Here is a 24,536-nt window from a genome sequence, read left to right as displayed (position 1 = left end):
AATTTGGTTCACATCAAGTATTGCTGTCCAGACAAAGTGGGTTTGTGCTGCTGCTACGATGAAAGCAAAGAGCTCAAACCCACTGCTTGTAACTAAGCGTAAAATTGAGATCAAGTCTGCACTTAGTATGTTAAGAATTGTTTTGACATGTGTTTTTTTCCAGTTTAACTGTTCCAGAATGTTTCAAATGTACTTCTCAATAATAGTATACCAAAGAAAAAAAAAGAAAAAAAAAAAAAAGGAAAAAAAAATTTCATAAAAACTCAAAGCTCAGAAGTCAAACAAATAGATTTTTGAAAAATAGGCAGCAGAGGTATCGGGATCAATGTGGTACTGACAGACACACTTGGCTAAAGGGCACCAGGCATGGAGGGAGCACTGTCAGCATCCAACACTTCCACTGACTGCACTGGGAGCTGCTCTGACTTCATTTTTAATTAAGTCCCAGAAGTTGATCCAATGACTGTTCAACGGACTAGCAAGTGATCTCATTCTATTTTCCTAGGAAAACCACTTTCTAGTTTTTTTTCCAAACCCGCTGATTTGCTGCTGTAGGTGCAGGAAACAGAATATGCTGACATTGCCAAGCAGTCCTGCCAGTGCCAGTGCAGTAGCAGCCACTTGGACAGATGGCTCCTTCCCTGATTAAGTATACCTGACACTTTTTAAAGACACCAAATATATGCACAGAAAGCTACAGAGGATTTTTGAAATTATTTTAATGCACTCCTAATCTACTAGCATTTTACTAAAGGAAGCTTAGGAGGTGCAGCACTCAACTATCTGAATCCTTTTTTTTTTTAATACAATGTTCTGCAAGAAAGACCATTAAAGGCTCCATTACTAAGATTATTAGATTTGAAAGTGAAATTATTTAAACCCAAAGTAAATGCAATACTAGTTTGCAGATGACCCAAAATGTATATGCCAACAGTGTATATGCTTAGTGTGATGCTTCAAGTACATGAGGAAGTGTAATTCCTGTCCTTATTTCCCCATTTACACTGACAGCTGGTGCAGTCCCATATGCTGTCTTCATACTGTCAAATATAATTTCCTTTTTCTTGTGACTTTATGCAAATCCTTACCTGTTCTAGTGCAGCTGAGACACAGCCTGTAACACGTGAAGCCTCCCTGGAGGTACATGTAGTTCTTATGTAGAAACTGTATCTGTTTCTGTTGCCAGACTTATTTTATAGAGATTTGCTAGAATGTTTAAAGTGCAAGTTTCTTAATTACACCTTTTTGAGCTGCCGTGTAGTTTTGTACCTGCTTATTTTTGTGAGTTGTGGTTGGTGGGGGGTTTTTTTTGTTTTGTTTTTTTTTGGGGGGGAAGGGTTGGAGAGTCTTGTTTTTTTTGGGGTTTTTTTTGAAACTGTGTACTGTAAAACCTTGTGTTGGTTAATGCCTATGCAATACCATACACATTTCTAAGTTGAGTACTGAAAACCATTGGTAGAATTTCTCAATGAAAATGGAAGCATCAGACTAAAAGGGGTTTAAATCTGACTTCTAACGGCAGGGCTTGCCATGTCTCTTAAGCTTTGTAAAGAACTTGATTAGTTAAATATCTCTTAGATCATTAAACCTGCACATGGAGACCAGTAAGCTGGTATGCACGTCATCAAAGCAGTATTGCAGTCTGTTTGTTGTGAAATTTATGAATGGAGTTATGACTTGTCTCTTTCAAAAGTCGAGTTGGTAAAAGTTTTAACTAACAAACTGTTGCTCAATAGTTTTAACTGAGGAATTAAAAAGCTGTAGAGTGCCCTGAAGAGAGACAATACATTTGTTTATAATGAAAAGTGTGCTGTATTGTCACGAGACATTTTTTCAAGATGCTCAAAGAAAAACCTGTCCTGCAGGATTCACTAGATATCAAAGTAGGAACCAGATCCTGGCTGTACCTGGTGCTGTATGAAGGACTCACCAGTTCCGTAGCACAACTGTTATAAATATAAACCCTGCTGATCCTGGGCTGCCTTATTGGTAACTTCTCTGATCTAGCTGGGGCAGAGACTTGATGGAAAATGTTGGGACTCCAGAAGTAGCTCTGGAAAATGACAAAACATACTTTATTTTCCTCTGCACTGGCTAATGTGAGAACTGCTTCTTCTAATAGGCTTCTTGAAAGTGTTTCTGCAGTTGTCTGACCTGGTCTCGTTGTCCTTGTGCCATCCTTGCCCTGTGTCTCACAATCAGCAATTTTGTTGGCTTAGACTGACATGGAACTGCAGCTTTTGGAAGAAGCTTTTAATTTTGGTCTGATTTTTAAAGCTTATTGATGAACATCAATTAATTATTTTTTCAAAGAAACTTTTCAAAACACTAATGGACATATGAAATGCAAATAAACAAACAATATTAGTTGAATTGTCTTCCTCAACTCCTTTATATCTTCAGTTACAAATCTGATGAAATAAAGGCTACCTAATTTTGTTTACAGTGATTTTTTAATTTTTTTTTGTTTTTCCAACTTGGAATTGATTTGCTTTTTGGTAAAGGCTTCTTTGAAGTTTTTTGAGCAGCCCCTTTGCTTTTGGAGTGTGACAGTCATCTGCCAGTCAGACAAAAATGAGGAAGCTGTTTCAGTTTCCCTCAACCTCCATTTTCAGTCAGACCAGACCAGATCACTGCTTAGGGTCTCTCAGTCCCCCTTGCACAGAGACACGGTCTGGAGGTGGTGGAGGTTCTCTCCTCGTTGAGGATCAGACAGTGGCAAGTGTCCAATATGATTCCTGTTCCTCTGACACGTTCCCTGCTCCCTCCTGTTTGGGAGCAGTGCTGAGGCATCTCCAGCACTGCGACTGAACAATTGGTGCCCTCTGCTGTTAATGATTTACCAGCCGGACTGACCCTTAGGCTTTATTTAGTACGACAAATTCTCTAACTTATTTTCAGAGCATTTTGTGGGTGGTCAGTCTCCTGGAGGAGAAAAAAGTAGAGAATTTGGGAAAAGCAGGCACCTTCCTGACTGGGAGGTGGCTGCCGCCCTCCAGTCCAACAGCACTGACTCAGTGCTGCCAACACGAACAATTTTCCAGCTGCATTTTGGCAGCCTGATGTAAGGGGTTCACATGCTCCTTGTACAACCCCAGGGAAGGTTTACCTTCATGTTCAGGTTTGAGATAAAGCCTTAGTTTAAACACCTAAATAATGCATGTTTAAGGAGCTTGTGAAGCAAACAAGATGTTTCCATATGGTGTCATATAGGCCAAATGTAAATATACAACAATAGTAACAAAACTCAGTTGCTTCAAGTATCTTTGAGACAGCAGATGGATTACAGCAGTAATTTCAAGTTTGATTTTTTGTTTGTTTGTTTGTTTTTTGTTTGTTTGTTTTTAAACATGGTGAATTGTCCTTGAAATGGCAAAAATATTATACTAAAGGAAACACTTTGTGAATTATGTTTTACTAATTTTATTAGTAATGCCAGATATACTCTATCATGGATAAATATCTTGAAAGGCCTAAATGAGTGTGTGCAGTTCTGGTTTTTGCACATCAGCCTGTATGACTTGGGTATCTTTTCAAAATTTCCTAGGTGCTTTTTTAGATTTAATTACAAAATTGAATATGTTAACAGACAGTTAAATTGTCTAATGGGAACATTATTCATTTTCTGAACTGAAGAACAGAGGTTGTAGGAGTGAATTCTATTTTGTGACTGTAAGACCTAGTTTCAAGTTGCAGACAACATTTTGTACTTCAGATATTAACCGGCTTTGGGTTTTGTCCCTTTAAACTTCCTTGTTTCAGGTACTCATGTGGGCAGTTATTGCCTTCCTGGTTTGTATGCAAATGTCTTTGCAGACTGTTAAAAACCACTTGTCCTTGAGAGAAGCTTTACCAAGGCTTCTGCAGGTGCTGAAGCCGAGGTAAATTTTAGAAAACAGTCATATCATCTCAATTGAGAAAAAAAAAAAAAAGTTTAGAGAAGGTCAAGTTTCTGTTTGCTAGCCTTAGAAAATGAGCATTGCTTGGAGAACACCACAGTTTGCTTGGACAGTGGGCATTGGAGTTAAAATTGCTGTCAAGTTTAGAAGTTATCCAGTGATCATTGTTTCCCTGTACATGTGGTGAACTGGAAGTTACTTTTGATTTTATTTTTGTGGTGGAAGTGAGTCTTTAGTGTAACAATTAAGAACATGGCAAAGTAATATTTAAATATGATGGTAAGATCAATCCACACATGTAAATTCACTTCAATTTAAAACTCGTGTCCACTCTGGAATGTTTTATTAAGACAAAAGTTAGAAAAATATATAAGGAAAAGTAGACTTGCTGTGCTTTTTGCATTAAAAGTTGATGCAGTCATCTCAAGTAATTTTATTCTGTGGATGTGACATTGTTGCTGCTGTAGCCTGAATTGAGCTTGCATGAGGAAATAGTGGTTTCTATAAAAAGAAATGTAGTGAACTATGAATACCTTTCTGCTGTTTTCATGTGCAAGATTTTCATTACTCTGGATATTTACATGGCTGAGATTGGCCTTTTAAGATTAAAGAATTGTCTGCTGCAGTTGCATTAGTATATGGTGTGACTTTTGTGCTTTACTGACATGATCTCTCTGTACTAATGCAAGTAGTCAGATACATAAACTAAAATCAGGAAGAGTAAATAGAAGATGATATTAACTATTGATAAACTGGAAATAATGTGTTTGAAAGGGAGAAGCTTCTTGACTGAAGTCTTTTAAGTAAAGAACTAGGTAAATCAGTAGGAAATAGTTCTTTGCTATAGATGCTGAAGAAATCCTGGGGTTTGTGTTGGTATTAAAAACAGAGACGATATGCTGCTGTCTTAAATTGTATGTATATTTATACATACAAATATTAATTTGATATATCTTATTTACAAATGTTTAATCATAGAGGTTATTGCAAAACCTTTTCCTTTGGGCTGCTTCTCAAAGCAAGGAGTCAGTGTCTTAAACAAGCTAGGAGAGGGTTCATTTCTTTTTGTCTTGTGTTGCTCTGCTGTCTTATAGATGGCTGAAAGAATAATGCTAGAGGCCTACAAAATCCACAATATCTTAAACTTCCTTCTAGGGAGGTAAACTACTTTTGGTTTATGTTCTGAAATCAGACTGGAAGTGTGATTTCTTTGTTAGTATAAGAGATTGTCAAAATAGTATGAGAAGTTACAGGTACATAACTGCTTCAACTTTGCCTCCAGATGCTTGCAGTTTCTCTCCTACCTGTTAAATGTGTTGCTTATCTTGAGTATCTGCTGGCAGCAATGTAGCTTACACACTATAAGGATATCTGGGAAGAGTGCTTGAGGTGTCTGAAAAAATCCTGTGTGGTATCATGTTTTAGTATTCTGTATTTTGCCCAGAGGAGTTTGAGTGACAAATGCAATATAAGTGTAGAGATGGGGTAGATTATCCTGTTCCAGGTTCAGGGAGAGATTGACAGTGCTTAAATGAGAAGGGAAAAAAAAATTCTAGGACAAGTAACAGCTAAAATGGATATGTAGTTTTAGAACTTGTTGCTTGCGCAGTTGTATCTGGGTTGAAATCATGGTTAGGCTTTACTTCATTTTGCTCAATAATCTCTATTAAAAAGAAAAGATCTATTTACCAGGGTATAGACATCTTCGTTTTGATTTCAGGATTATAAGATCCATACTAAGTCCATGTAATGAAAATACAGAATAGGCATAAGGAAGGGCATTGAGATGTAGCAGTTTGGAAGGTGAAGGTGTCAACATCTGGATGTACAGACGTCTGTGCTGGGTCAGGCTGAGGTGGAGTTTGTTCATAGCAACCCATGTGGTGCTGTGTCCTAGATTTGTGATCAAAGCACTGTTGATAGAGCACCAGTGCTTCAGCACTGGTAGGTCTTGCTTTTGCACTTCTGATTCTCTACATGATCCTGCTGAGAGGGAATGAGCAAGTGGCTCTATGGGGACTGACCTACCAACCAGGGCCAGTCCACCGCACTGTCCCACATATTTCTGGAAGCTTCTCGAATTCTGTCCCCTGCCATAAGTTCTACACCTTATTTCCTATTCACAACTTGGTGCAAATTGAGCGAAGTTCATGAACTGAATGCTTTGTTGATAACCATTATTGATATTGGTGTGCAGTATAAGTGGTTTTGGCCACGAATAGAAATGTAACATTGGTGATTTTTGTCAGCAGGATTTTCTTACTGTTAAGGAAAAAATGAGTGGGTACAAGGGAGGGAGAGATGATAATGAGTGGTTTGTGAATCACCAGTTCAGTGACTTTAACCAGTTCATCTACTAATTGACATTACTCAGTGTAGAAGTTGGCAGAAGGCTTCAGAAACTTGGGCACAGGAAATTCTCCTCAGCTCCGAGTCTCAAAAATGGTCAGAGCTGAGAATGTCACATAACTCTCTGCTGACGCAGTTTGAGGTCCAGGAGTCCGTGTTTGTTTTGGAAAGCCTTCTAAGAGATCTTGCTGTATTTTTATGCAATACTGCTGGTACTAGAACAATGCAGGTTTCAGGTTCATGAATTAAATAGTCAAAAGACAAGGTGCATGGGACACAAGCTTGCTTTTTCACAGAAAATGCAGTGTATTCCATGTTCAGCTAGCATTATTAAAACACATAGTGAAATTTCAAATGCTTTTAAATGTTCGAATACATGAAATACAGACTTCTTTATTCTGAAACAGTAGGTAACATTGTCTTTTTTTCTTTGATTTGTGTGTGTTGTTTTTTTTTTTTTTAATAGAATATTCAAATAAAAACTTTGGCAGATGATGTGGTAAGGTCTTTGTAGCATCTTAATTTGCAATGGTAACTCCACGCTGCATGCTACTTTACTTCAAATGTTGTGGACAAAATTACATGTTCTTATAAGGATATTGAGCAATAGATTGCAGAAAATTGAGTGACTCTTCCTAAACATCCTAATTTGTAATTTCTGTTGAAGAAGATTAATTGTGATTTCTATTTGAAGAAACTTCCTTGACCACATTCTAAATACTTTAGTAATATTGTGGATATGCTGAAAGTGTTACTCAACGGTTCAAGTGTTATTTCTCTTGACCTTCTCTTTAACAGTAAAGGATCTGCAGTGGTTCTTCAAATTCAGTTGCCACATGATTCAAGTGGAACCATACTGGGTAATAAGTGTACACTGAATGCCAAACAACACGTGTTCAGTAGCACTAAGTTTATAACACTGAATACTTTGAAACCTGTTGCAAAGTATTTTTGTAAAAACTTGTATCAAAATCTATTCCATTAAAATGAAAAACTTTTATTATATATATAACAGTTAAGTCACACTGGCTATTCAGTTCCTGAGATTCTACATGTCTGAAATGAGGAGGTTGTACCTAGTAATCATATAAATGATTTATTTGTGGCTTCAAAGCAATCTCTCCATTACAGTCTCATTAAACAAATTTGTTGTTAATAAATTGAAACATATCTGTTGTTGAAACAGATCACTGCATGGTGAAATTGGATCTTAAATAACTTTTTGTGACTGCTGAGTGGGCTTTTTAAAATAAGTGAGCAGTTACACTTCATCTGGTGGATATCGGCTAAATTTGGATACTGCCTTTCAGGCATTGCATCCTATCCTTGGCCTTTTCAATGGGCTATGCCCTAATTTTAGTTTACAGAAACGTAATTTAAGCTATTCTAATAAGGTAAAAAAAAAGATTAAAGTAATATTCTTGCTTGTTAAAGACATCAACTGTATCCTTGTAGGTACTGTGTTTCTGTCCACAAATGTAAGATTTCTAAGGAAGAAGAAAACCCACCCTCCCTTCAGCAAACACAAAACCCCCTGAAAAGCTCAAAAGAAATTCAAAGGGAATGCAGCTTATCTAGGGATACTTTACTTCAAAACTTTAAGGTAATCTTTTAGCATCTCAAAAAAACAAAAATGAAAAAAGAAAAAGAACAACAACCAAAAAAAAAAAAAAAAAAAAAAAAAAAAAAAAAAAAAAAAAAAAAAAAAAAAAAAAAAAAAAAGAAAAAGAAACAAAATGAGGACAGGAAAAAAAATCCTTTTTCTATATACTCTACAGCACTTGCTCAGATTTCTCCACTCTGGACTCGCTAATCTAAAATGAATCAAAATTTTTGCAAGTGAAATATTTCACTGAGCTCTTCACGCCTCACAGAGGTTGTATAAGTGTAGCAAGTATAAATGTTGGTTTCCATGTTTTCATGGAGATGGCATAACTGCAATGAATGATCCTGGTAACCCTACATAAGCTGCTGTTAGATGAAAGCACATCTTCATAAGGCTGTTCAGTGCCTGAAACAAATACAGGGGTATTTGTTGATGCAAACAGTTAATTGAGAAAAATTGCTATAGGCAGAACATTCTCAAAATGAATACATATGTATATACACATAATTACATACATATATATATATAAAATTAAAGGCAGTTACTAAGTGAAAAGATTCAGACTCTATTTAGAATAGAGTTATTTTTTTTAAAAAATGTAATAAATGGCCTTATGAGGAAGGTGCCCTTGTTGGTTGTTTCCAATATTAACAAAGTAACTGAGTAAGCATGCTTAAAAAAACAAAGCTGGGGGTTTGGTGTAAGGGCTAAAGCAAGTCAGTGGCAGATTGTATGACATGCTTTCACTAATGTCTGTTATGTGTATTTAACTATGGGTGGCTGCTTCTGTGTCAGTAATCCATTACTTGGCTTTTTAAAATTTTGCACTAATTTCAGGAGTCTGTACTCAAAAACACTTCAAGGAATTGTGAACTATGCTTGGAGCATTAATTCCTCTACAAACTTTATTTTACTTTAGCAGGATTTTTTTGTAAGCCTGATGAACTTGTGAGTACCTCCTTCCCAACGCTGGCTTTTTCAGTTGTCCTCCAAAGACTTATAGCTCTTCAGGTGAAGGAACGCTTGGACATTACCTTTGTGGTACCATATTTATTCGCTATCAGGATAATTAGGGAGTAATGTGAGAAGATGAGCTGAAGATTTTGAAATGCTTAGAGTTTAGCCTAGATGGTATAGTTTTGAAGCTGTGAGAAATATTTATATTGCTTTTGCATGTGACCTGTCATGGGTTTACCTTATATGTTATTGTCTTTCTGGGAGAAGTTATCTCTGAACATGAAGAGTATTTTTACTTACAGTTCAGTTTGAGTTTTAACGCTGCTGCTTAAATTAACTGAAAATGTGTGTACTGGCTGCTTTCCTGTATTTCGATTTCTGCTTACTTTTGAATGAATGTCTTTGCAGCGTGACAGGATTACAAGCTTCAGGAGATCAGCAGTGAAAAAAGAGAAGCCTCTTATTCAGCATCCTATTGACTCCCAGCCTTCCATTAGTGAGATCCCCCATGCCCAGGCTCTTGCTGATGAGCGCTGCATGAACTTATCAGAAAAAGAAGTGATGGATCTCTTTGAAAAAATGATGGTAAGATGATATTCCACATAGTTTTATGAATTTTAATTTGGTTCCAAGTTAGTATTTATTGTATAGCAGTTGTTTTCAAATATTGTAATTTTGGGCAGCATTATCTCCTTGTGAGGGCACAGGATACTACAGGATACCAAATAGATCTGTGTAAACTGGCACGTAAACAATTTAATTGAGAAAATGCCAGTATTAGAGATGTTTTAATGATTTGGTCTACCTCTACAGGCAAAACAAAGGCAAAACAACCCTAAATTAAAAAAAAAAAAGTCACTGTTGATTGCTTCATTAAAACAACGCCTGTAGACCTTCATTGCAGTAGTTAGATACTGCTGTTGAAGGACAGTTTTTAATGAACTTAAGTTAATAAATACTGTTGGAAAATAGTATTTTCTATTAATAAAATATTAATGCCTAGAAAGCTGAATTGTTGCATAGTTTTGAATATCCACTGTCATAGGATCATTTATTAAGGCTTTTGATTCTACTCACAAGGCAACCTTTCCATTAGTAATACAAAAACTGAAGTAGGTGTGTCCTGCTGTGCACACTGTTGTTGGTACATGAAGTATCAGGAAATGAGTTTTTCTGAGTATTTTTAGAAATACAGTTTGCTGTATCATTCTTCAAAATTGTTGTACACTTCCACGCAGTCAAGAACTGTTCCATTGTGTGGTTCTGCTCTGGTCAATGAAAGTGTGAATCTCTTGGATAAGTGTTAATTAACACTTGCTTGATTTGCTTGTTAGGTTAAGGGATTAGTTTTTAACTTTTCCAGGTAATGTTAATTGAAGCAGACAATAGGTCTGTCTTGAGAGACTCAGAATTCTCTGACAAAGGTGTTCACTAGTAAGTTCTTACAGTAACATTTACCGGCTTTAGTTTTTCATCTGAAGTTACTTTGACTTTTAGTGCCATGACCAGTAATGATTACATTAATCAGTTACTAAGTTAAAACAGGCATCTTTGGGTTTTATCTAGCAGAATGTTTTGACTTCTAGGCTTGTTTTAAATACATCAGTTGGAACACTTTCACATCTACGATTTCTACAAGCTAATAATCAACCTTCTGATTAGATAGGGCAGGAATGGTGTCTGTTGTGATAAGGTTGTATTAAAACCACAGGAAACTTCACAAGCGTTACCATATAGGTATCAACTTGAGGTGTGGGATTTTTGTGTACTCTAGTTGTCTTTCTTGAGCCAAATTTCACCAATGTAAACTACCCTTTATTTAAATTAAGTAAATTAACTACCTTTTATTTAAATTAGAATTTTGTCCAAGTCTCAAAAACGGTGAACACAAGAGGTGACAGAATTAAATGGGAAAATTGGGTAGCTCAGAATTAAAAAAACCACCTGCAGATAAACTGGCAAAAGTGACTTCTTGTTTGTTTAACAAAAGTAGCATAAAGTGAACAAAGACTAGTAAAAAGCATGCAATAGATTCTTGATGTTGTGTGGGCTGTTTCTTTACAGGAAGACATGAACCTAAATGAGGAACGTAAAGCTCCTTTAAGAGATAAAGACTTGAGCACAAAACGGGAGATGGTTGTCCAGTACATTTCTGCAACTGCCAAATCCGTAAGTACTCACCTCTCCAAGACAGAGGAAAGAAGCTTAACTTTTTGAGTGTTACACTTTTCAAGCTTGAAACTTTTTTTTTTTTTTTCTGGATTTATGTAAGAATGGTAGGAACAAATAAGAAAACTTGTACTTACAAATATACTTTGAAATACTTGCAGCTGCTTCTGAAGGGTTAGTTTGTGTTTCAGTTGCTGGGCAATGTAAAAACTTGGTCCTTTCCTGTAATATTCAGGAAATTGCAAATCAAGTGATGTAGAGTCAGGGATGAAAGCTGAGCGTACTTCTGTGGAATTCGTCTTAGGAATTTTTAGTACCAAAAGTTTTTGGAAGGGATAACATGACTTCATGATTTCAAGCAGTGACGTACATACTGGATTCCTTTCACTTAGTGAAAGGATGATCTTAAAATGAGGTTCAAATTACATTTTGAATAGGAAAAAGATATTTGGACCTCTCATTTGTGTTGTTATTTTCTGTTCTTTAATTGAATGATTAACCCTTTGTTTGCTGAGCCTTCATGTGGAATTTTTGAAACCTAAATTTTTCAAGGTGCCAAAATTTTAAGGAAATGACTGGATGCCCCAACGGTTTTTGAGGGGGAGAAATACAATTTGAAATAGTGAAGAGCTACTATTTATTTTCTGCACTTGAACTATTAGTACTAATTGGTTATAAAATACAACACTAGTACTTTCCGTGTGCTAAAAATTGACCATGGCATATGTAGTTCTTATCATGTAAAAGAATATGCCACAAAAACTTGTGCAGGTTGGGTGTTGTGATTTCTTAGAAACAGCTTTTGTCCTGATTTGTACCCCTTTTTGTTGTTAAGGAAGTTGCTAGTGGTATTCCAAGTTCCTATATTCTGAGGAACTGAATGAGTTGAAGTGTTGGGGAGAAGTGGTGCTGAGGGGTAGCTCTTTGTTTCCAAAGGGCAATAGTGTGCTTCAAGTGGCAAAATTTGCTATCAGTGTAGTTCTTCAATAAAATTAGGTAATGCATGTGATTGTCTTTGGAAACGAGAATGAATCTGATGAATCTCATCTTTTTGTCGTACTTAAGTTGTTGTGTACAATAAAAGCTTACTGGTAATGAAGACCACTCGTGGAGTAATTGTTCAAACATGTAATGGCAGCCCTTCTGCAGAGCTGAGTGCTAAATTCAGACAGCATTAAGCAATCTGTTTTGTGGGGAAATAAACTGGCAAATAATATTATGTTGGTGTCTACCTAATGAATCTACAAGCATGGACTGCAAGCAGTACAGCTGACTTGTCTCTTTTTAACCTTGAAAATCAGCTCTGCAGAGTTAAATTTCAAAAAATTAGGACTACAATGACATGCAATTATTATGCAAATGCCTTGCATGAAACATAAACTTCAGTGAGGAGAATCTTGCATTATAATGGTGATGAAATGGTAATGAAATGGTAATGAAAATGGTTATTGAGTTTCTGAGAGGAGTTATGTTCCTGCTTGAGTTCATCTTAAACAAAATCCACAGTTCTTTAGTCTGTGCTGGAAGGAATCCCGTGCTTAAAGCATGGACTGACTAAACATACAAGTTATTGGAGAATTATTCAAGCTTATGCAGTGAATGGTATGAACTTGCCTGTTAATGTACTTTGCCTAGAACATCTTTGGGAACTACTAATTGTGCTTTCTAAGGTTTTTGGTTTCACTCAGTGATCAATGTCTTGGTAAGTAAAAATATTTCATTAAAGCAGTAGAAAGGGAAAGCACAAAGTGCAAGTGAAAGTACTTCCAATTCTTTCCAACAAGTAGTTGAACAATGGTGATCTCTCTCGTGTATGCTGATGTTGAAATGTACCCTAATTTCATAGCTGAGTAAGGAAAGCATGGCTCCCATTGCATGGCTAACTGCTGGAACTTTAACAGATTGCATTCCTGCCACCATATGTGCTGCAGCATGGTGAACTTAACTGAACTGGGAATATGTTTGTCAAAATGTACTAACAATTGAAAAAAAAATAATTCCAAAAGGTCCTTGTATGTGAATGTGCACTTTGAGCTTAAGTCAGCACCAGTATGGATGTTTTACACATATGCAAAATGTTCTTCCTAGTGGAAAAATGTCTCATATTGAAGTCTGTGTGCTTCAGTGTGTCCTTTCTGCAATTGAATCACAGCATTTGAATGGAACTATGCAGAAATATAAACTACCCTTCTGTAGCATGTTACCCCAGTTCAATTTTCACATAACTAGCATCTTAATTGATAAAAAAATAATTAGAAATATAGACCTTAATTGTATAGCTATGATTGGGCTCTTACAATGGAGCAAAACTCATTTTCCTTTTAAATTCATCTTTTGTTTAGTGAAACTACAATTCTGCTCACATGAATTCAAGCCCTAATTAATCTTTATTGCATCATGAGCTGTCCAACTTTCTTTTCTTCAGGATTGTCTTCCATGAAAATGCTGGTTGAATTCAAAGTGATCTTAAAATGTCTTACAATTTCGACCTTTTTCTTTGGTCACAGATATTCCCTTTTTACATTGAAAATACTTAGACTTTTTCTTCCGCTTAGAGCTCACAAAACACACTTAACAGTTGATACAGCTTGTCTTGTGGTTCATTTCATGTTTGTTTTAATTAGGCTTTTGATTTCTCTCAACTCAAGTGAAAGTATCACTTTCATTTCTGTTGTTGTCTTGACCAAATTATTTTTGAATTTGGTGCTTGTTTCCTCTGCCTGTGTGCCATCTGCAGCATGTTGACCATGCTTTTCTGAAACACTTCTGTCTTCAGAGTTCTGAGTGAGAAAGAAAACTTGGGTTTCATGGATGAAGAAAGCTTTCCTATTTCTTGGGGTGGAGGACAGGTAGAAGCTGATTAGCTGGATGCTTTCATGTGAAGTGATTTTCTGATTACTTCTCTTGCTCGAAGAGAAAGATTGTTGACCAGGGAAATTACAATGGTGAAGGAATTAAATTCTGTTTCAGAGCTGAACTTGGTGACACTTCATTCCATGTTGGATACTCTACATTGGTGAGAGAAGAAGGTAGTAAATTAGGAAAAGAGATTGTCTGGTGATGACAGTTCATCTTGTGCTTCTAGAGGAAGCTTCGTCAGGAAGTGGAGAGAAAAGGTGATTGTGAAAGCCTTGCAGGGACTTCTGCTTCTGAAAGACTTCCTAAAGTAATAATAGAAGAGATAAGAGTAGAAAGTGAAGCAGGTGGAGGCTGAACAGATACAGTCAAATTCAGATCTCAGAACAAAATCAGGCTCTTAATCAGACAAAAGTGGTTATTCAGTAAAGGGACTGCCTCCATCAGGTTGCAGCAAACAGCTGACAAGGAAAGGCCAGCAATATTTGAGCGCAAGTCCGTAGCCCTGGTGTTCCCAGAACACAGCCATTTGTGCAAAGTGAGAGAACAGGGTACAGATGTACTGCCTTCCTGTGCAGTTTCCTCTGTGGAAAGTCAACTTCTTGTTCGGGAATATGCAGAGATGCTATTCCATGGTAAAAAGAGAAGATGGAATTCTGAAAATCACTGTTTAATTATCCGTGTAATTAAAAGCATCCATACCGAGCAGTTGAATAAAAATGCCATACGAGATTTTCTGAAATGCAAGTTAGAGTTATAACTGTAGGCTATGTTTTTGATTATGAAAACTTAATTAAATTTAGTGGTGACATCATCTAAATAGATCAAAAGCTCCGTAATATATGAAGTTGTTATACATCCAAGGAAGTGAGTATGCCATTAGTGTTTTCTGTAGTTTTCTCAGTTTCATATGTATAATTTCTGACCTAAAAATTTTAACCAAATGGCATGCTTAATATTTCAAGATGTAGCTGTCAAGCCAGGTATTTAGTTATCTGTTGGTAAATGTGTCAAATACTGATGATTCAGCAGTGGAACATAAGAATTTGAAATTGTTTCTCCTACAGCAGAACTACTGTTTTCCTGTTGAGAAGCTCTCACTCTTAGACAGTTTGATAATATAGTACAAGAATGTAACTACTACTAATGATTAAACACTGAAAAATGTGTGTGATACTACATCCTACTAAGTACTTTGCTGTGTTTATTTATGTATTATTATTATCTTTTTCACACAATAACTCTCTTGGCTGACCACTGCATGCAGATAGTCGGAAGTAAAGTTCCGGTGAGTACAAATATGATGGTTTTGTTTTTCCTTTTGAATAAACTTCCATTTTTTAAGATTAGGCTGGAATATTTTGGACTTTAATCTGGGAATTAGAAGTTCAGCGGGCATAACTGAATCCTTTTTTTAATTATCAACCAGCTCAGTCATATTCATGTTACCAGTATAATATCATTGCTTGCACTTTTGAGCGATCTGCTTTTAAGTCTTCAGGAGTCTGTTTCCAAATACTTCAGACTCACTGAGCTCATCTCTTCATTGTGAGCAACAATTATAATTCAGGCTTGTCTTGCTTTTTGTTGAAGGCAGGCACTTGAAGCTTTAAATTGACAGTATTTGGCTTAATTCCTTCTGTTTAGATGTGGAATTTTTTCTATGTCCTAGTTGGTCTTGGAAATGCCAACTACTGCATATCAGTGTGAGAATAAGATTAATTTAGAGGATTCAGAATTACTCAATTAGTAAGCATAAGATGAAATCACTGACAGCGTATCTTTTTAAGAGCTCATCTACATTTTATGTTGTCATGATTGAATGAAAATATTATAAAAAAAAAATTTGGGAATTAATTTATTTCCTAGAATTTAAAATAGGGGCTGAAAGCAAAGATGTTCTTCTTAGTTACAGATGAACGTTATTTTTTATTTCAGCCAAAATAGGCCTTTCAGGTACTGCAAGGCTTTCTACTAAGGTCATACTCAGTAATTATATTCTGTAGTAAAAATAATAGAGAATAGCTTATGAATTAAAACTGTCTAATCATAACCTCAGATTTAGTTAAATATACAAAATATAGTGTACAGGACAAAGAACTTTCTGTTGGCTTTGTTTTATTCAGAGTGGTCTTTAAGCAGACTTTGTGTTCACCAGTACTTTGCAGTTTTGTACACAGTCCTGGTTCTTCCTCTGATAGAGGAGAATACTTTCCCTGTGCTTGTGTATTTAAAGGTATTTGATTTTTGAGGGGACAGATTATTAATTTTCCAGTTCAGTGTGTTCAAACCAGTTTCAGATAATCCCTGCTGCCATATAATTTCCTTATGATATGAATTCGCCTGAACACCTGTTTTGTGAAGAGATTATTTTATAAAGCAAGCTGATATTTGCAGAATGAGCAAGGGGAGAAATTCTTAATATCTGTTTTTTTTCCCCATGCCTTTTAATTCAGGGTCTGATAAAGATCAAGAATTGTTCTGCATTACAAGTACATTAAAATGTTTTGTACAAATAATTTGCTAAATAGTAAAATAACATGTGCTGTGCTTAAGGTATGGCTTCTGCATCTTATTGCTTCAAGAATGATTGCACTTGGTGTGCTCCTTCACAGGGTATGTTGTCACAGGATTCATCCTTCAGGAGTTTTTTGATCTGCCAGCATATGTAGCTATTTTCCTGAAGATTTACAGATTTACTGTGGATATGGAAAAGAATTTTGGAATGTTGATGCTGTTGGGTTGTAGTGACAGTTGCAGAGAAGAGGTTTGCCTGTTCATGGCAACTTTGGAGCTTTAACTTATTTGAGTTTTCCATGGGATCCCAAGCACTGCAGTGGAAGGGCAGTAATGACAGGAAATAATCACTCTGGAAAAACAATTGTCTTGGATTCTTGCATTCTAGACTGGCTTTTAGGATCTAGCTTAATAAAGTTGCCATTATCTCTTCTCTCTATTCATTTTGAGGCTTACAGCAGTACTTCTTTTGTAGTTTGGAAGAGGGGCGAAATGACAAAAATTGTGTCCAGTGTAGATCCTTATTGTGTAGATGCTGTACATTAGTTACACATAAAATCTCTTCTGCCTTCCATCCATTCAATGAGGAGCATAAAGCTCTTCTGATTTTCTAGTTCTTTACATTCTGATCTTTCAGAATAATGGTGTTTCTGAACTATGATGATTTTTGATATATTTACCTGATTTACAGTCAGTCCTTCCTCTTGTAAAGATCATCCCCACTCATTTATTTGCCTTTCTGTGGAAGACCACATCTTGGTTTAGGATGTTGATGGTGACTGATTGTACCTCCTTTATATCCTACTTAGTCATCTTTGTCTGTCTTGGTCCTTTGATGTATAGCTGACATGTCCAGTGAAAGGTGCTGTGCATGTCAGCAAGAAATATCTTACAAGTTGACACAGTCCAGAGGATGCTGCTGTCTCAATGCATTTACAGTCTGTCATGATTTTGTTCTGAATCTGAAAGTATGTTGTGAACTTAGATTCAATGCACATAATAGAAATATGTCAGTCAAAGTCATTAACTTAAATTTAGGCAAGTTTTTTTGTCATCAGCCATACTTAGTGTCACTTTTGGAAAATGAATGGTAAAGATTTTATTACAACAAACCAGAAACTTCATAAGAAGTATATTAGTAGTGGGAGTTCCTGATACAGTTAAAACCAAATACATATAAATCCTGTTCTAGGTCAGGCATGTCTCATGTTGCCTTTACACCCTTGACATCCTTATGAGGTTCTCCTCAACAGACCCTTCAGAGCTAAGGAGCTTTAGGAACTGCATATCAATCACAATCACTCTTCTGAGATAAGCCCACTGCAACTTGTCAGAGCTGTACAAAAGATTACCTGCACCCTTTGGTAAAATATTTTGTGTATTGTTCATGGGTTTGAATGTGACAGCTCTAAAAACTGATAATCAGTGATTTTAATACTAAAATACCTTGTAAGTAGTTATTCTTCTGTAGTGGCAGTTCAGCAGGGAGACGAGCTCTTTGTCAAATCTCCCATATGATTCTTTTGTAGCAAACAAGATCCTCTGGAGATCTCTATTAGGGGCCAAACATGGAATTATGGTACAGCAAGAAATTGAGTCATGCAGTTGCACGAACTGTGGGGTTTTTTGTGTGTCTCTGTTTATGATTGTTTCTAATACAGTTTTTTGTGAAGTAGATGTTTAACTGCTGCACACTTATTTAACATGTTAATACAGTTGAATGATGGAATTAAATGTTTATATTCAGTTTGTAGTGCATGCACTTTTACTCAAAGAAATGAAAAAGATTCCAGAAAAATTACTTACCCTTGTGATGCAAACCCGAAAGTATTGAACATTGATGACAAATCCAAGTCAAGTCACGTCTCTTTAATACTTGTAGTGTGGTTTAAAAATTCATGTGGAAATATTAGTCTCATATTTTATCATCTCAACACTACTATGATGAATAGAACACTAAGCAGCATTCTGCCTCCTGTGATAGGGTGGACTGAAAAACAGCAAACATGAATGCACACTGTCCTCACAAGAATATATCCATGAACTGCGATCTGGAATTTCAGATGAAAAACTTCTTAATTGCCTGGAGTCTTTGAGAGTGTCTCTAACCAGCAATCCAGTCAGGTGAGTAGCAATTCCTGCACTAGTTTTCATCATGCTGTTTTTGCTAAGCAAGAAAGAGTTGTGGGGTTTGGTTTGTGGTTTTGTTTTTTTTTTTTTTTGGACACCAGAGTAATTATGCAAATGAATGTTGACATGAGAGCGGTGTTCTCAGCACACTGGAAAAGGATGAGTGAAATGTTTGCAACTGTCTGCAATATCTCCTCACCTCTCACAGTGGTTCTGAACAACTTGTAGTTGTTGGAACTGTGTGTTTGTCTTGATGGTTGATAAGGTCTTCTAGGAAGTCAGACTGAAAGCAGAGCCCATGAAGGGATGTACAGGCAGTAATGGAGACATACCTTTACACGATTTAAATTTGATTAAGAAATATTTAAGAGCATTTCTTTTCCTTTTTTTTTTTTTTTCCAGCTGGGTTAACAATTTTGGACATGAAGGGCTTGGGCTTCTGTTGGATGCATTGGAAAAGCTTCTGGACAAGAAACAGTAAGGACTTGGACCATCTGATGGGAGGTGTGGGGAGGTTGTGAAGATTTTACTTACATTATTTTCCTCGTTCCTTTCAAGGCAAGAAAGTATTGATAAGAAGAATCAACACAAACTTATCCAGTGCCTCAGAGCATTTATGAACAATAAAGTAAGTATTATTTTAAATTCCAATTATTGTTTCTTGATGAGTTCAAGATCTATGTAGCATGTTAGATCTTGGAGAAGGAAGGAAAGTTTGTATGTTCAGTGTTAGTTAACTCTTTGGAAGTGCAGGTCTTAAATTTTAGTGCAACTTCTGTTGAGAATCTTTTAAATGAATCTTTTTGAATATGCATTTTTTCTTAGGTTTGTTAAGTACTATTGATTTTTGGAAGTAAAATATTTGACAGAGGATGATAGTGTAAATTAAGGTAATTGAATTTGGAAATCAATTGCTTGGAAATTGAAAGAAAAATATTTCTAAATTCAGATTTCAATATATGATTGTTAACATAGTGTACTTTTCAACTGATTTTTAAATTGAGTGTGATTTAATTTCTTTTTAGCTGCAATTTTTAAGTTGGTAGGCAGTGGTTAAAGGATTAGATTATCTAACAAATATCTAATTTGTTTCTAATATGAGTTGCTCATGTTCACAAAGTATAAGTACTATTTCTAGAAGTTGATGTGTTAGACTTGTAATTCTGATTTATGCATAGCAAAAGCTGAAGTCTTGTATTTATTTTCCCCAGCAAATAAAACTGCATAAAAAATGTTTTTAACTACTTTTACTCAGTTTAGAAAAATCTCATGGGATAGCCTGCCTAATGAAGTGGGAAAAATGAATAAATTTTTCATACTGCTGAGGTGTTTCAGATATAGATAGAAAAAACCCCTAATTTTTCTTTTGGTGGATACCTGATTTTATAAGATAAATGTCTTCCTGAGGAGCTGACTGACTCTCTCTCTCAGGAGATAGCCTCAGTTGTAAGACTGGGAAGACTGACCAGTGTCCCCAAGCAGTAATAAGCAGGAGGTTTTAGTAGATGTTTGCCAAACTTGATATGGGAGGGAGGGTTTGAGAGAATTCCTAAGGATCTGAAGCCCAAAGATGATGATGAGTATCCAAGGCAAATACAGTCTTTTCACTGTAAGCTTTCTGTTTCTTTAAGTACGGTTTGCAAAGGATTTTAGGAGATCAAAGAGGTCTATTGCTGTTATCAAGAGCAATTGATCCAAAGCAACCACACATGATGACTGAAACAGTGAAAATACTTTCTGCCATCTGCATTGTTGGAGAGGAAAACATGTAAGTAAAATATTGAAGCAATTTTTTTTTTTAAATGCTCCTGAGGTGTCAGTTTGGATACAGGTGAGAAAACTTGTCTGTGAAACAAATGTAACCTATTAAGTCATTATTAATGTAGTGTAAATGAAAAGAGACTTTCACCTGTTCTGATGCTTTAAACCAAGATGAAATCAGACAAAAGCAAATGAGCAGAGATCTACAAACCGTGGCTGAAGTGGAAGGTCTGAAAGGATTAAGGTTGCTTATTAAAGGGAAGACATAATGAGCCATAACTATTCATAAATATAAGTTCTTTCGTATTTCTCTGAGAATGATCAGCAATTGTGAACTTTTATCATCACAAAAATAGCTGTCAGACACTTTAGAGCAATGTGCATGGGGCACTACTGAGCTTATTAGTGTAGGGAGGATTGAGACTGGGACATCGCCCGTGAGAAAGGGAGAGGAACTTAGTATGTTGGAAAATGGCACCACATCCTAAAATTTTTAATTAGTTTAGAAGAATAATATGGAAATAAATGGTTTTTTAAATTAAGGAATTAATTTTTTAAAATAAAATATCACCTGTTTATCATAGGGACAAGAAGTTTATATTTACAGCTGGAGTTTGAAACAGTTCAAGTTCTGGAGTTGTTTAGTGCTTGCCCATGAGATTTTTAAAACAAATATAATTAGTTGGCAAATGTTTCTTTTAAATTCATCAGTGTATTTTTTTACTGAAGGATAAACTGGACAAATTCCATGTCTTCTATTCAATAAATACATTAAAACATTTTGACTTCTGAAAAGACAATTTATTAGAATTTTGGGATGTTAAACATGTCAGCTGGTATCTAGTGCATGGTCTTGCAAAGGTAGTAATTTCCCCCCCCCCCACTGGTGGTTTCTTAGCTGAATGTAACAATAATTTAGAGGTTTATTTGCCTTTTTTTCTTAATTCATTCATCTTGTAGATATTTTTAACTTGGTTCTTGGTTTGTTTTCAACTTTATGTAGATAAATATATTCAAACACTGTCAGTGCTCTTGAGTTGTAGAAATTGAATTGCTGAGTATGTTCAAGCTGGCTGTGCTGTGCTTTTTGACAGTTTATCTTTCTTTTAGTCTGGACAAGCTTTTAGCTGCTATAACAACTGCTGCTGAAAGGAACAATAGGGAAGAACGTTTTTCTCAGATTGTTGAAGGACTGGAGAACCATGAATTCATACAGCTGCAGGTGAGTTAACTTTTATGTGTGCTTACCAACACTTCAAAAATCACCTAAAATACTATGTGTGTTACTTTGTGATCTTTAAATTAGTTGCCAGCTAAGATAGTGCTATTACTCCAGTGTGCAGTAAAAGAGGAGAAATACATGCAAATGGCCTACTGGTATTAGATTTTATAATTGCTAATGGTGTGAAACCAAGGAACTCACTTCCTTGTCCCTAAAGTCTTGATCTTGGAAAAAGACAATAATTAATGATACTCCTTTTCTTGGATGCCAGATGTCATGTTCAGGTAATAAATCTGTTAGTAGTGCTGGGACTTTTGGCAGCAGTGTAAGTGTGCCTTTCAAATATTCAGATATATGCTAATTATGACAGCTGTGGAATTGGGTGTGCCCATTTTTGGCAGGGTACCTTTTGAGAAGAGTATTGTGCAGCAGAATATCAGTGGTCCTTTTGTCAACAAGAACTCTGCATTCCTTGCTGTGTGTTCAACATATGCCCTCCATCAGCCACTAGTGCATCTCTAAGGGTAATCTACTGAGTTTGTAGAATTGTTTTTGTAAAATAATGAAATAAATATTCTGTGCCAGTGATCTTTACTAAATCATGTCCTATATCACATTCATTATTGCTTATGTGGATAGAGGTTTGTATTCTCTGTGAGCACCTGAATAGCCTGAGTTTTGGTTGCCTTTAAAATGCAAGCGCAGAGACCATGTGGCTGAATATCCTATTAAAGGATGGCTTTGACTTATGTCCTTCTCATAACACAGTATTTAGACACATTTTGTATTGCTAAAATTTGTATTTCAGCTTCCATGGCTGAAAGATGGGGAAAAGTGCAATGCGGGCAGGGCAGGTACCTTGCATGGAAGGGGCCTTTCTGCAGTATTGGATCAAGTACATGTCAGCTTTAGTTGTCTTAATGCTGATGTTTACCATCAGTAGTTCTTTTTTCAGAACTCATGAGTTAATGATGTTCAATAAGTTTCTGTAAATGACATTATAATCTTAATAGCTTATCACTATAGAATTCATTCTGAAGTTGTCTCCTACTTTATGACCTTGTTGATTTAAACCAAACAAAAACAACTACACACCATTCCTGCCAACCTCTCCCTCCCAAAACCTCACTAATACCTCAGTAAAGGTACAATTGCAAGACTCATTAACTTGTTTCTGACAAAATCGTTCTTTACTTGTAATGTATTAGCACAAGCCATTAAGCCAGAGTCTCTCCTGGCAGAAGCAATCATAGCAGGTGGCACCTCTTCTCTCTATTAATTTCAGATTGGACATGTACTTTGGCTTGTTAAGTCATGTCATAGTAGTAAAATAACAAGAATCATTCAAGCAAGCATGATGATACTGCATTATCTGAAGATGCAGCTATATAAAGGGATTGCCTTTGAAAGGGTGTTTTAATAGAAATTTGAGACTCCATAAGGTGTTCCATTAAAACTAAATAGTGAATGTAATTAAAACAGGAAGGGTGCTTTTTATCTGACTTTTTTTCCAGTGCAGTTATTGATTTTTTTATTTTTTTTGTCCTACTCTAATGCAACTTCTATTTGCAGTTAGCGTTTTTTACCAAACTTGGTATTCCCCAGGAGTCCCATTTTAGTCTTTTCATGTGGATCAGCACATTTGGCATTATGCTGTTGTCTACCTGTGTTCAAGTAAATCAATTTAAGTGCACAGCTGTTCAATTAAAGCATTAGCCACTATCCTCAGACTTCAGACATTTGGCAAAAGTGTGGTGCAAGAACAGACCACGCACACCTGGTGATGTGACTTATTTTGCATATGGGTGTTTTTTGGGTTGTTCTGTTTTTTCTTTAAGGTTTTTAGTTACCGTAGAAACAGTTTGTTTTCAAACTGGTGAATACTGACGAGACAGAGAAGGAGCTGGGATGTGCAGCTGTAGTTTGGAAATAACTAGTATGATTTAGATTAGATATTAAGAAGAAATTCTTTGCTCTGAGGGTGGTGAGGCACTGGCAGAGGTTCCACAGAGAAGGTGTGGCTGCCCCATCCCTGGAGATGCTCAAGGCCAGGCTGGACAGGGCTTGGAGCAACCTGGTCTAGGGGAAGGCATCCCTACCTGTGGCAGGGGGGTTGGAATGAGATAATCTTTATGTCCCTTCCAACACAAGCAATTCTCTGATATAATTCTGTGATGATCCTTCATGGGATATGATGTTGACATAGCAGAAGCATCGTGATAAGGAAACAGAGCAGAATTTGATTTTGCTAAAATGAACCCAAGTATTGCATGTGTACCACATGATAAATAATATCTATATCTTGGTATTTGTTTTTATAATTAAATTTTAATAGGGAAATACAGTATTGATTTTCACTCTATACTTACTAAAGCTTTCTACCTCTATTTCTCATAACAGATAGCTTGTATGCAGCTCATCAATGCCCTTGTTACGTCTCCAGAAGATCTGGATTTCAGGATACACTTGAGAAATGAGTTTTTACGTTGTGGCCTGAAGAAAATATTACCTGTAAGTTATTTATACATAGGAATTGATCAATCCACTGGGAATGTTCAATATAACCAAACTGTTTGACTTAGGACAGCAGATGATGTGAAGGACTGGGAATGGGGAAGGTTGGACTATCAATCCAAATCTACTTTGTCCGAATAGTTACAAATTTAGCTGTGTGAACCAGAATAGTACCTTGAAACAAGTCAGTATATTAGAAATTAAATTAGGGTAGTCAAATCTAGGAAAATGTGCTCAAACCACATGCAGTAAATATGAGTCTGGCTGTGGAACCAATCTCGGATTAACTTTCTTTGTGTATTCTGTTCCTGTTGTTTTCTGTGAAATCTGGTTTTCTTTAATCTGCTGCTGAAAATGCAGTGGGAGTTTTTAAGAAAAAATCAAGTTGACACCTTGGTTTTCTGTGAGATTGCATGTCTTTATGCAGCTGCATAGACATGTGAATGGGAACCCCCAGTGGTCCAGGGGAAAAGACACTGCACTGTCACTGCAGAGACCCGGGTTCAATTCCCGGTCGGGGCCCCTCCCCGGGCAGATGGAGCTCGTTAGCCCCTAA

General features: G+C 36.2%; 1 protein-coding gene across 5 annotated transcripts in view; it reads left to right on the top strand.

Moving 5' to 3' along the window:
- Positions 1–24,536, top strand: part of DIAPH2 (diaphanous related formin 2) — a 194,053-nt gene that overhangs the window by 10,129 nt on the left and 159,388 nt on the right. For 2 of the 5 annotated variants that reach the window (XM_027880854.1, XM_027880857.1), the window contains exons 2-11: positions 6,715–6,747; positions 9,220–9,396; positions 10,876–10,980; positions 15,104–15,124; positions 18,338–18,477; positions 18,886–18,960; positions 19,042–19,111; positions 20,115–20,251; positions 21,355–21,466; positions 23,867–23,977. In XM_027880854.1, the coding sequence (XP_027736655.1) occupies positions 6,715–6,747; positions 9,220–9,396; positions 10,876–10,980; positions 15,104–15,124; positions 18,338–18,477; positions 18,886–18,960; positions 19,042–19,111; positions 20,115–20,251; positions 21,355–21,466; positions 23,867–23,977 (981 nt within the window). The other 3 variants (XM_027880858.1, XM_027880856.1, XM_027880855.1) reach the window with 3 other exon arrangements.

The sequence above is a fragment of the Empidonax traillii genome, unplaced genomic scaffold, assembly GCF_003031625.1.
Source record: "Empidonax traillii isolate 1590-97213 ecotype Southwest subspecies unplaced genomic scaffold, ASM303162v1 scaffold76:size1281806, whole genome shotgun sequence".
NCBI classification, from domain to species: domain Eukaryota; kingdom Metazoa; phylum Chordata; class Aves; order Passeriformes; family Tyrannidae; genus Empidonax; species Empidonax traillii.
This window is presented reverse-complemented; position numbering and strand designations above follow the sequence as displayed.